Source organism: Harpia harpyja, chromosome 13 (assembly GCF_026419915.1).
Source record: "Harpia harpyja isolate bHarHar1 chromosome 13, bHarHar1 primary haplotype, whole genome shotgun sequence".
Lineage (NCBI taxonomy): Eukaryota > Metazoa > Chordata > Aves > Accipitriformes > Accipitridae > Harpia > Harpia harpyja.
This window is the reverse complement of record NC_068952.1, coordinates 272,211-285,658: the sequence shown is the minus strand read 5'-3', so window position 1 is coordinate 285,658 and position 13,448 is coordinate 272,211. Positions and strand designations below refer to the sequence as shown.

Genomic DNA, 13,448 nt, shown 5'->3' with positions numbered 1-13,448 from the left:
CTGAGTGTTGCAAGAAAGAATGACAACTGAATCAAGAGACACTTGGTTTCAGAGCAGGGTTTCTGGTCTCCTCAGAATGAGGCTGAGACACCAGAGCTGGTGGCAGTGTAGCTTGTTTGCCCAGTCACAGGCGGCTCTCTGACACAGCCCTGTGCTGCATGCATGGATAAGGCCATTTAATCACCTTCTCCTAGGTGCACCTGCGTGGCTGCTGTGTCCCTGAGGCATGGCTTTGAACGGGGATGCTGAGGGGATGGTAGCAGGGAGGATGAGGGTGGTGTGGGGCTGGGTTGTGGTTGCTGTTCACGGCCAGGGCTCTACTCTGATGCTCTCCTCCTCAATAGGCCAAAACGTACCATCTTGTGCGACTCCCCCAACACAGATGAAGGTGGCAAAGAGGTTGAAGATGAGGAGTACGAACCGCAGTGGCAGGAAGACTATGATGACGATGATGACCTCGATGAAGACAACTTTCTGTTTGATGATGAGTCAGATAATCTTGATTGTGACTCCTACTTTGACGATGATGATGCCTATGACTAGAAGTGGGCTGTCACCCAGCCTGCCAGCCTGGACCTCTGCCTCGCCTCTGTCTCGACCAGTTTGTATTAGTGTCTGTCCTCAAAGGGACATTTCCTCTGGGGGCTACTTGCTCAGTGACTCCCCTTTAATATGCAGGACATTGCTCTGGACAGATGGGCTGTGTTACTGTGGCCACCTCTCTCAGAAAGACATCTCCTCGCCTTTCTCCCTTGTCTCCATTTCTGCCCATAGGTATCTAATTGAGTTAGAAAGTCACAGTCCAGCTGCAAAGTGCGGACTGCTTGCCACCTGTTAAAGGGCTGTTCAGTGTCCTTGGGCATGCTTTTCCCCAGGACCGGGCACAGGTGAGTGTGGCATGTGTCCTAGCATGGCACTGTCTAATACAGCCAGTGTCTAGAAATACCGTAAAGTGATGCATTTACACTCGAGTCAAAGCTTCCCATCTGGAGCTGGTGGGATTCCCTCCAGAGCCACAGATGGATGTGGTTCAGTGCATTCCTCTAGTTGAGGGGGACAGCTTTTTTTTGCTGCTTGTTGGAGTTGTCTTCTCTGCTATGAAGCAGGATGGGCTGCTATGAGTGGCACAAGTTTGTGGGACTGTTTTTAAGTGTATAAATGTATGCACGCACACACATATATGATATATATATATATGCACAGAGGTTGTTCAGATAATACTTTATCTTTTCAAAAAAGAAAACCCTGAGGAACAAGGGTTGAAAACAGTTCTGTTTAAAAAAAGAAACAGTTTTCTTCTAGCACAAGCCTTCTTGTTGTCTATGGGGAACATGGGTGTTAAGGGAGAGCAGGACATTCTTGAGTGAGGAGGATGTGACCTGGATGTGCTTATGCCAGGATTTATTTGTGAAATATGTGTGGGTTTAGGATCCTCACCCAGGCCACGCAGTCTGCCCCGCGAAGTGGCTTTTCCTTCCTGGGCAGTTCAGGGAATAGTAAGAGGTAAGGGGAGGGATGGGAAAGAGGGCAGGGGACCAGACCACACGGAGTGATGGGGCTGGTGTTTCTGGGAGCAGGTGCAAGACAGAATGCCTGCATGTTGATGAAGGTAGTAAGATCTGGTGTCCAGCAGAAGGCAGATGTGGGACTGCTGTTGGGGCTTGAGGGGTGATTTGGAGATTTGTGGGGTTGTTTTGGAGATACAGGGCTCTTCTCAGGCCTTGGGTGTCATCTGGGAGGGATGTGGGTTTGTTAGGGAATGCTGGGCAGGGGACAACTGCCAGGGGCAGACCAGGGAGAGGACTGAGTTTTCTACTCTCCCCCACCCCCTTGCTCCTAGTCCTGCATAGATTTCAGCCTCCTGGCTGAACCCCAGAGTCTCTCATGGTGGAAGTCCCAACCCTGTTCCCACTATGTGGCAAATGGGTTCCCTGCCCCACAACCAGAGACACACACCTCTCTGGGCCCTCTCCTCGGGGTCACTAGGGGGAGAGATGTGGTGGGGATGCCCAGACATCCTTACCTTCCCCAGTGTGACCAGTCCTTGCAGGAACAGCCTGAATTCCCCAGGTTGCTGGGTGACAGAGGAGAACATCTTAAGTGCTTGAGTTCCTCATGTGGAGACTCATGCCTGGAGTTCCTCATCCACTGTCTCCTGGATGCCTGCTTAAAACCCCAAAAGTCAGAAGGATTGTGAGGCCCTGCATGATATTTGTAGTGAAAATCAAAATCAAGCCTTGATCTTCTACTCTGTGAGAGGTTTCTGTCCTCACTGAGCTTGCCTTAAGACACCTGCGTGTCATGGTTTAACCCCAGCCAGAAACTAAGCACCAGGCAGCTGCTCACTCACTTCCCCCCCACCCAGTGGGATGGGGGAGAGAATTGGGGGAAAAAAAAAAGTAAAACTCATGGGTTGAGATAAGAACAGTTTAATAGAACAGAAAGGAAGAAAATAATAATGATAACAATAATAAAAAAAGAATTGGAATATACAAAACAAGTGATGCACAATGCAATTGCTCACCACTTGCCAACCAATGCCCAGTTAGTTCCTGAGCAGCGATTCCCCCCAGCCCCACTGCCCCCAGTTTATATACTGGGCATGACATCCATGGTATGGAATATGCCTTTGGCCAGTTGGGGTCAGCTGTCCTGGCTGTGTCCCCTCCCAACTTCTTGTGCCCCTCCAGCCTTCTTGCTGGCTGGGCATGAGAAGCTGAAAAATCCTTAACTTTCGACTAAACACTCCTTAGCAACAACTGAAAACATCAGTGTGTTAGCAACATTCTTCTCCTACTGAACCCGAACCATAACACTATAGCAGCTACTAGAAAGAAAATTAACTCTATCCCAGCTGAAACCAGTACGCTGTGTTACGGTTTGACAGGTGTACTGTCCCTGGAGCAGGTCATGGCAGGCACATGGCATCAGAAGTGAGAGCCCTTTGGGGCTCACCCCCCCCCCACCTTACTGGGTAGGTGGAAAAAATGATTTTTTTGCCAGTAGTATTTCACTGGCAACTGGACTGTGGCCTGAATTGCATAACCGCGGGGCCTCCCATTTATTCTATTCCTCTGATGTCTCTTTGCAGTGCCAGACTGGAGTCATGCTTCTTTCACGGGGTCTTCTTTCCCTGCTGATTCTGCCAAGCCTGTTCTCTTGGCTGTGGTTTCGCTGGATAGTAAGAAGGGACAGTGGGAATCTCATTCATCCATTCATGCACATCACTAACTGGATGATGAGGTATTTGGCTATTTATTGATCACTGTCGTGGTTTCAGTCCAGCTGGTAACAAAGCACCACGCAGCCGCTTGCTCACTCCCCACCACCCGCCCCGGCCACGGTAGGATGAGGAGAAAAGATAAAGAAAGGCTCGTGGGTCGAGACAAGAACTGGGAGGCATTACTCCCCACTTATGGTCACGGGCAAAAGACAGGCTCAGCTGGGGGAAGAAACAAAATCAATTTAATTTACTACAAATCAAATCAAAACAAGGATACTGAGAAGTAAAACCAAACTTTCTTCCCACCCCTTCCTCCTTCCTGGCTCAACTCCATTCCTGAATTCTCCACCTCCTCCCCAGCAGCAGCACAGGGGGATGGGAATGGGGATTGGGGTCAGTTCATCAGACGTTGTCTCTGCCGCTCCTTCCTCCTCAGGGGCAGGACTCATCACTCGTCCCCTGCTCCACCGTGGGGTCCCTCCCACGGGAGACAGTCCTTCACGAACTTCTCCAACACGAGTCCTTCCCACGGGCTGCAGTTCTTCACGAACTGCTCCGGCGTGGGTCCTTCCCGTGGGCTGCAGTCCTTCAGGTACAGCCTGCTCCAGCGTGGGCTTTCCCATGGAGTCCCGGCCATCTTCGGGGGCATCCGACTGCTCCGGCGTGGATTGCTCCCCGGGCTGCAGGTGGGCATCTGCTCCCCAGCTCCCCTCCATGGGCTGGGGGGGGACAGCCTGCCGTCTCCCCACGGGCTGCGGCGGCATCAACCTCCTCCGGCGCACCTCCTCCCCCTCCTTCTTCACTGACCTCGGTATCTGCAGAGGGTTTTCTCTCACATTCCAATCCCCCTACTCACTACCGATTCCCCTTAAATATGTTATCCCAGAGGTGCTACCGCCGTCGTTGGTGATGGGCTCGGCCTTGGCCAGCGGTAGGTCCGACTTGGAGCTGGGGAAGATTCTAGCAGCTTCTCACAGGAGCCACCCCTGCGACCCTCTCCCCCGCTACCAAAAAAAAACCCGGCACCACACAAATCTGTAACAATAGCACATAAATTACACATTCCTTTTCCGGGCTAAGTAAGGTGCCCTGTGCACCTAGGTAAAGCCAGTTGGTTTTGTTGGCAGATAAGATTATGCAGCGTGATTACCAAGTTCCCTTTTATTCCCTACCTACTATTCTTTCTATCTCCATTACTTCCGATGAGCATCCATTTCCCTAGATCATGACAACCTGTAAATGTAATTTGTTTACAGTCAAATGAGTTTGCACATAACTTGCAAAGATATGTACAATATCTACAGATGTGCTACCTGCCTACGTTCTTGTACATTCCTTGCTTTTACATTCCTCCATTTTACATTCCTCCCTTCTTTCACATTCCTTCCTTCTGTATTTCCCTCCGTCCTCACTGCACTTCCTTCTTTCCCCTTCCTTTATTCCTTCCTTCATTTCTTTCTGCTTCCCTTCCTACTTCCTCCTTTCTTTATTGCCCTCTGTCCTCACTTTACATACATACTTCAATACTTCAATTCCCTTTTTCCTGCCCTTCTGCCTTCTTGACTTTCTGCTCTCCTCTGTTCCTCCTTGTCCACTTCCCTTCCTTCCTGACTTCTTTCCTTAATTACTATCTTCCTTCTTCTCTCACTACTTTCCTCAATACTTCCTTCCTTAATCCTTCTTGCCTTCATCTCTATCTGCCTGCCTGCTTTCCTTCCCTAATTCTTCTCTCCTGTCTGCCTTCTTTCTTCTACCTCTCTTCCTGCCTTCCTTTCATTCCATCATCTTCCCTTTGCCCTCCCCTTCCCCTTGCCTTCCTTCCTTCTTTCCTTCCCCCCTCTCCCTTCCTTATTTGCCTCTGTCCTCAGTTTCCTTCCTTCCTTCCCGTGTTTCCTCTTTCCTTTCCTCCCCACAGTTTTCCTTCCCCCCCATCCCCTTCTTCACCTGGTGTGGGTCTGCAGCCTTGAGGGCTCGTGTGCCCGGGTGCTGGCAGCTGGGACGACTGACATCCAGGGACCCACTGCAGATCTGTGCCCATCTCCTGGGGGACTGGCAGCATACCTACGGGTTTATATATTTCCCACTAACAATTCTTCATCCTGATCAGCCCGTGAGAGAAAGGAGATGAGACCCTTGGTGCTGCTTGGGTTTTTGTGAGTGGAGTGTTTCTGTCTGTGCTGAGTCGTATGGCTGGCCGTGTGTTATTTATACTCGTGTTTTATATTTGTATGTGTGCCAACACGGAATACGTGCTTAGCCTCAATACTGTTTGGACTTGGAGGCATGGAGCGGCAGCTCTATCTCTGTCGGGCTATCAGATTTGGCTTCACCTAACACACAGAAGGTAGAAGCAAGGGCAGACTACTTGTGAGGTTTACAAAGACATTGCCCGCGCATGTAGGAAGGGAGTTACGAAAGTCAAAGCTTACTTTTCACCGGTAAGATTTGCCCTCAGGCCTCCTAGCAGAGTCTTGTAGGAGTGAAGCGGTACCCGCAGTAGTGGAAGATAGAATTAGGGACCACTCAAGTCCATTAGACAATTAAGTCGATAGTACCAGATGGGATGCAAAGGGCTGGCAGATGCCGTGAGGCCACTCTTCATCATCCTGAAAAGGTCATGGCGATCGGGGATGCTCCCAGTGACTGGAAAACGGCAGACGGTACATCTATTGTCAAGAAGGACAATCCAGGAAACAAGAGGCCAGTCAGCCTCACTTCGGTCCTTGGGAAAGATCTGGAACTGCGTATTGGCTGACAACACTATAAAATTCGTGGTTCGTCAAGAAGTTATTGAGAATTAATTTAGAAAGTCGTGGATTGCTCCAGGAGGAAGGGAAGAGAAAGTTCTATCAATTTGGGACCCAAAAGCAGTCACGGTGATTCCAGAAGCGGTTTGTGGTGAGACCCTAGTCTCAGAATGGAAGATTTCAGCTCCAAATGTCATCCTTCTGAGACCTAGTGACTGGAGGAAGGAAGAATTTTTGCATTGGACTAGGTTGCTCTGTCAGGGCTATGGAATCACCAACTTTGGAAAGGACAAAATCAGTAACAACTGGAGTGAATTTTATAGGGGCATTCCCTACAAGAAGCTCATTAGTGCCTTACCATTAAGAGCGAACGTCTGCCCCAAGAGGGAGTTTCTAACACGGGGTAGGCAGGAAATTCAAGTTAAGATCTACCAGCATTGTCCAAGCTGAGAGTGAGTTGCTCCCATATTAGTAGGTATTGCCCTGCAGATGGGGCAGCCGGGATCAAAAGACATAATCAGCAGTGTGTTCTACTGGCTGAAGAAACTCAGAAGAAGGACTGGCAAGATTCTAACAAGCCACTCCGAAGATATCACCAAAATGATCCTTCAGGGATCCCCGCGCAGAGGACTGAAGCACCCAGCATCCTGTCCAACCCCATGCTGGTGGGACTGGGGGATGCCTGCCCAGCAGACTGGGCTCCTTAGTCCCGGGATACTGCAAGCCTCAGGGATCACGGTCCCAAGGATACTGGCAAGGCACATAGCTGTGCGCAAAGAGGGGTTCCCCAGCCCGTTGTAGCAGTGGGGCTCAGGAACGCTCCCACAAAACACTGTGCCCACCACTGGTGTACCAGCAGGGCACTTAGGCTATCGAAAATGCCACCTCCCTTGGCAAGGAAGTTAAGATTACGGTTAAGGGGTTAAGAACAAGTTTACAGTTCGGGTTAGGGTCATTAGGGTTACAGTTTGGGTTAGGATTAGTGTAAGGGTTAGGTTGCAATTAGGGCTAAGGGTTAGTGTTGTGGTTAGGGCGCTATTAGTATTAGGGTTTGGTTAGGGGCCTTAGGGTTATGGCTATTAGAATTAGCATTAGGGCTAGGGGTTAGACTGAGGTTAAGTGGTAAGGGTTAGTGTTATGGTTTGGGATAGAGTTTAGGGTTCTCCATCACCCTCACCCAGATACTAACCCTAGCTGGAGCCCAGGTCCAAAACAGATACCTGTCAGCTAAGCCTCACACTGAAAGCAGCCGCTCCGGATAGCGTTGTAAGCCCTCACCTCCCCTTTGTAGTCCCTTCGTGTAAGGTTTAGTTTAAGGGTCATTAGGGTTAGCAACTAGTGTTAGAGATAGGGTTAGGGTTTAAGATTAAGGTTGGCGTTATCCTTCACCGTCACTCGGACGATAACCCTAGGCAGAGCTAGGTCCAAAACAGGCACTCGCAACCTATGGTTAGGTTTAGGGGTTAGGATTAGGGTTACGGTCATGAGGGTTAGGGTTAGGTTTGCGTTTAGGGTTAGGGTTACAGTCGTTAGGGTTAAATTTTGGGTTAGGTTTGAGTTTAGGGTTAGGGCTAGGGTTACGGTTAATAGGGTTAGGGTTAGGTGGTAGGGTTAAGATTAGGTTTACGGTCATTTTAGTTAAATTTAGGGTTAGAGTCAGTTACGGTAAGGGTTAGGGTTTAGGGCTAAGGTTAGGGTTATAATTTCATCTAGGGTTAAGTTTTAAGGGTAAGGGTTAGTATTGTTAGGGTTAGTGTTAACGGGGTTAGGTGGTAGGTATAGGGTTAGGCTTATAGTAATTTTGGTTAAATTTAGGGTTAGGGTTACATTTAAGGTGAGGCTTTTGGGTTAGGGCTAACATGAGGGTTATAGTTTCAATCAGAGTCAGGGTTTAGGTGTTAGGGTTAAGTTTAAATGTTAGTTTCATGGATATGGATACAGTCATTAGAGTTAATGTTACCGCTACAGTTAGGCTTAGGCATAGAGTTGGAGTTTCAATTGTTAGGGTTAAGTTTAGCATTAGGGTCTAGGGGTTATGGTCATTAAGGTAAGGGCTAGGGGTTTTTTTCATTAGTGGTAGGCTTAGATTTACAGTTAGTTTTTTCTTTTGTGGAGTACGGTGGAAGTGTGATTGTCGAATAGTATGTGAGGCAAAGGTAGAAGAACAATCCTAGTAGTGAGAGTATGGCAATGATTGTGGCTGTTGTGGTTATTTTGTAAGTTCTTTGATGGTAAGTCATTTAGGCAGGAAGCCTGTTAGTGGAGGAAGTCGTGCTAGGAAGAGTAAGACTAATATTAAGTTTATATTTAGTACAGGGTTTTTTTGTTCATGAGGTTATTGTCACTGATAGTTTTAGAACTTTAGTTGTGTTGAGGGGGAGGAATATTGTAGCAGTTCTTAGGAAGTATAAGTAGCGAGAGTTTGGGACTGTAGATAACAATTATAGCTATTCAGCGTAAGTGGGAGAGGGATGAGAAGGCTAAGGTTTTTCAAATTTGTGTTTGGTTTAGTCCTATTCAGCCTCTTAGGGCTGCTGAGGCAATGGCTATGGTGGTTAATAGCGTTGGGTTGAGTGGGTTAGGAAGAGAACGGTGATGGGGGGAGGAATTTAATTATTGTTGATAGTAGCAGAGCGGTGGTTAGGGATGAGCCTTGAAGTACTTCTGGGAATCAGAAATGCAAACTAGTACTAGTTTGATTGCAATTGCTATTCTCAGTAGGAGGCAGGGTGTTGGGTGGCTTGGTTGGGTGATGTCTCGTTGGCCTGTGGCTCAAGCACGGGTTACGACTGAAAAGAGGACTAACGCCGAGGCGGGTGCTTGTACTAAGAAGTGTTTGGTTGTGGCTTCAGTGGCTCGAGGGTGGTGGGATTTGGAGACGAGGGGAATGATAGTGAGGGTGTTAGTTTCTAGTCCTGTTCAGGCTATGATTCAGTGGTTGCTTGAAATTGTAATGGTTGCTCCTAGGAGTAAGCTTAGGGAGGAGATTTATTTTGCATGGGGGTTAATTAGGAGGGGAAGAGGTTAAACCATCATTTCGGGGAATGGGCCCGAGAGTTTTTTAGCTGACCCTACTAGAAAATAATATAGAGGAAGTACGAGGAGTTTTGAGCTCTTCTGTCTAGGTTTGATTTCTACTTTTCTAAATCTTTTAGGAAATGAGAGGGCTGGTATAGCTCTACGTTCACCTTACCGTAGTGATCCTTTTTTATGTTCAGGCACGTTTACTTAAGTAACGATGTGGGCTTGCATTGCAGATTGGTACACTGGTGTGTCAAAGGCATAGCGCGAACGTCAGCGGCAGGACGTTTTTTCAGAGGAGGCGTACGAGTTGGTTGTAGCGCAGTCATGGACACGAAGCACAAATGCATAAGAAGCCTGAGGAAAGGAGCAGGCCTGTTGTAGCCAAGGCCACTGGAAATAGTTTTTTTGGGGGGGAGGTTTAGCAAACTTAGGTTTAGGAATAGGATAGTAGTTAGTGTAGTTATCAGTATGATATTTGCGTATTAACCTAGGAAGAACAGGGTGACTGGTCCTGCGGTGTACTCTATGCTGAAGTCTGATGCTACGTCGGATTCACCTTCTGAATAGGCTCCTTAATGAATAATTTTACTCTGTTTGCTACTGGCTGTAATAATCCAAAGGGGCCTACAATGTTAGGGCCTTTTGGGGCTTGTATGTGACTTAGGATTTTTTGTTCTACTAATGTTAAGAAGGCTACAGCAATTAGAATGGGGATAGCACAGGCTAGGGCTGTGATAAGATATTTTAAAGTAGAGGGTCAGGTCACGAGTAGGTGTGGTGCGGAAAGAGGGGAGCTAGGGAGAGGATTTGAACCTCTGGGTAAAGGGCTTAAGCCTTTTGCATTTGTTGAGCTCTGCCATGCTAGCAGTCCTTTTCTAGGACAGGGGAGGCTATGGGTGCTCTCTTGGTAGTTTAGTTGAGTTCGTTACGTGGAGGGAGGCATGCTTGTACTATTGGCCTCACTTTTCTGGTCCTTTTGTACTAGGGAGAGTTCAGCATGGATAGAAACCGACCTGGATTGTTCCAGTCTGAACTCAGCTCACGTAGGACTGTTAATTGTTGAACAAACGAACCCTTAATAGCAGCTGCACCTTTGGGATGTCCTGATCTAACATCGAGGTCGTAAACTTCCTTGTCTGTATGGGCTCTTGGAGAAGATTGCGCTGTTATCCCTGGGTAGCTTGGTCCATTGGTCAACTATATTGGGTCTGGTTGCTGTTAGTACTTCGAGTGGTTGCTCTTGGTTAAGAGGTGTGGTCTTATTTTTGGAGGGTTTGTTTTTCTCCAAGGTTGCCCCAAGAAAAAAAGTGGGCCAGCATTTCTGGGTGGGCGGTGGGGGGGACAGTGAGGCTGGTGGGCTTGAGCTTGTGTGTAGTGGCTGCTAATTTTTAGGTTCCGCAGGGTCTTCTCATCTTACCTCTATATTCCTGCTTTTTCATGGGAAGATCAAGTTCACTGATTATCTGTAAGAGATGGTTAGGCTTAGGGCAGGCATCACTTTAAATACTTAGTCAGCTGAAGACTATGTTTTTGGTAAACGGTTGGGCCTTGAGTTTGCCTAGTTCCTTTTACAGATTTTAATCTTTCTAAAAGACACTCCTGAGTTAACAAGGTGGGTTTAATATATAATCCTCTTAAAACTGAGATATTAGTTGTGATCTGTTAATAATGTGATGATGTGAGCTTGCACTTGAGAGGGGGAGGCCCCTAGTTACTCATTTTGGCATTAATTCTCCTATTATTATAGGTTGGCCTGTTGGTGATCAGGGAGTCATATTGGTTTTGGACTTTTAGGTGTGGAGCTTTGAGGCACTCTTTGTTGGTGACTGCTTAAAGGTCGGCAGTGTGGGGAATAAGAGTTGAGTAGTTATCTGGTGGGGGAGATTGTGTTCTTTTTTTAAAGGAGCTGTACCCCCTTTAAATTGCTTATGATTTACTACATGGGGGCTAGATTAAATGTCTGTAGAGTAAAATTAAGACAGAACTTTGACTCATTTCACAGGCAACCAGCTATCACCCAGCTTGATTGTCTTTTCACCTTTACTAGCAAGTCATCCCATTCTTTTGCAACAGAGACGGGTTTGCTCAGCGATTGCTGCTTGTAAGTAGCTCTCGGGTTTTGGGATAGCAAGCTTAAATTCATTTTGCTTTGTTGTTCTTGCTAAGTCATGATGCGAGAGGCACAAGGGTTTACCTTTGCTATTTACTGCTTGGGTTTTTCATTGCTATTTCATCCTTCCCTTACGATACAAATCTCTGTTGTGGCAAGGGTCTTAAGGGGGCTCTGTTGTCCCGCTTTACCGCTAATCCACCTTCTGGGGATGATTTCACATCTCCGTCGGTAGGTTTTCTGTTTTAGAAAATGTAGCCCACTTCTTCCATCTCATAAGCTATACCTTGACCTGTCTTGTTAGTGGGGTTGAGGCTATTATTTTCACCGTTACGGTCTAAGGGGAGGTGAATTGGTGACGGCAGTATGTAGTCTGTCTTGGTGAGGGGCAGTTGGGTGGGTTAGCAATTCTAGAACAGGCTCCTCTACGTGGGTTTGGGGCACTGCCAAGTCCTTAGAGTTTTAAAAGAGTTTGCGCTTGTAGTTCTCAGGCAGATGCTTTGGTAAAGTGTCAAGATTTAGGGCTAGGCATAGTGGGGTACGTAATCCCAGATTGTGTCTTAGCTTTTGTAGAGTTCAATTAACCGTGGATGCTAAGCTTGACCTGAGGGTGGCTTTAGGTGCATCTTAGGCTTATGACAACTCAGTTACATTGTGATCTGAGTTATCTCGATAACGTTACGGCTGTTTACACCATATTACAGTTAATTGGTGAAGCACAAGCTTTACCAACCCTAGGTGCCGCTGTAAGTCAAGTTTATACTTAACTGCTTAATGTTCGTCACTGCTTTTCTCCTTTAAAGAGTGCATCACCCAGAGCTGTAGCTCGGTAGTTACCGGGCAAACTTTGTGCTTTTCCTGCCCTTTCATATCTGTGTACTGCCCTTTCACTTATAATGAGTTCATAGAAATGAAAGTATAAAAAAAGTAACTTTAACAATCACTATTCAATTAAAAATGTCATTTAACTTTGAGCCATAGGAAGTAACATTGTGCTCCGCATATGTTGCCGCACAATCTTTTCTACTTCTTCCCGGTGAATTTGTCAAGGCACGACTGAGTGAGCCTCAGGGTAGGATGTCCCAGTCTGAACACATTAATCTTTGAAGGTTTTAGGACTATTAGGATTTTTAGGAGAGACAGGTGGAGCAGACTGCATCGGCCTTAAATTGGTTGTGAGTACTGAGTAGGTGCGGGTGGTTTTTTTAATCAGCGTTGGAGCTGATGATAGTAAACAAAAAAGGAGGCAAGAGAAATGACCCTGGGCATTTGGGAATATTACAATTAGATCTAAAGGATTAGACTCCCAGCTTCCTAACTGTCCAGAAACTTATCCTCGGGGGCACCCTGTGCAAAGAGTGGTGGCTAGTTAATGCAGTAGTGTAAAAATAACAGACAAGTTTATCCGTATTGCTACTCTACTTCCATATGTGTCTATTCTAAAGGCAGAGTCGGTTTGGTTGTTTTAAAAACAAAACGTAAAAGCACCGATGGAATTTATATTACTGACATCTAGCTGTAGGATTTTACAGATCTGTTGTCAGCTCACTCCCCCTCTTCAGTATGACAGTGTGGGAATAATAGTGTCTGACTCGGATATATATGTGTGTACGCGCTTCACTTGAAAACCAGATGAGTTGGCGTGTAAGTTCTGCGAGAGGATTGTCTCAGAGAGAATTCTGGAAATACACTTCACCTTTCTGATTGCAGAAGGATGCAATGATAGGACTTTGTTTTATCTTGGGAAGGCTGATAAAATATTAGAAAGATGCGTTTTACTGATGCATTTGTCCAACAACATTGTATCTTGTATTGACATGGCTTTTGTTCATTCTCTGTACCAAATTTCTGCAAGCAGTGGGAAAAAGAACAGAACTGTTGTCCCCGTCATTCAGGAACAACGGTACAGAATACAAAAACCAAGTTACAGAATGTGCTGACTTGAATAGGTCCTGCGGCATGCAAAGAGATTCGTTGTTCTTTATAACTACTAGTTGGTACTTCTACTGCTTATGTTGAAGTACTTTTTAAAATGCAGCTGGTGTACTATGTATTCCAAGGCAAAGTCACATTGTTTGGCTGTTTAAAAACAAACAAACAAAACCGAGAAACGAACAACAGAAAACCTGAATTTGGAGGTAGCAATCTGACTTGGCTGATCCCTAAAATAAATTGGTGTGCTTCATTTTAAAAGCAGGATCATGCAAAACTGCTCCTATTTTGTTTTAAAGGAGATATAATGAATAAAATCAGTGAATCTAGTGCGTGGTGCTTCTGACCAAATGCATAAGCATTTACTTGAGGGTAAGATAAACAGTACCTCGAACTCACTGGTCATACTGGC

General features: G+C 46.5%; 1 protein-coding gene and 1 pseudogene across 1 annotated transcript in view; one reads left to right on the top strand and one right to left on the bottom strand.

Annotated features, from left to right (window-relative positions):
- The window catches only part of LOC128149891 (cullin-9-like), a 36,131-nt gene extending 34,824 nt beyond the window's left edge, over nt 1-1,307 (top strand). Inside the window, exon 42 of the mRNA XM_052805438.1 lies at nt 345-1,307. Within this exon, the coding sequence (XP_052661398.1) occupies nt 345-543 (199 nt within the window). The 3' untranslated portion in view covers nt 544-1,307. The remainder of the gene's footprint in view (nt 1-344) is intronic.
- A 6,717-nt stretch (nt 1,308-8,024) lies between these two features.
- Nucleotides 8,025-13,442, bottom strand: LOC128150414 (NADH-ubiquinone oxidoreductase chain 2-like; annotated as a pseudogene).
- Between the last annotated feature and the right edge of the window lie 6 nt (nt 13,443-13,448).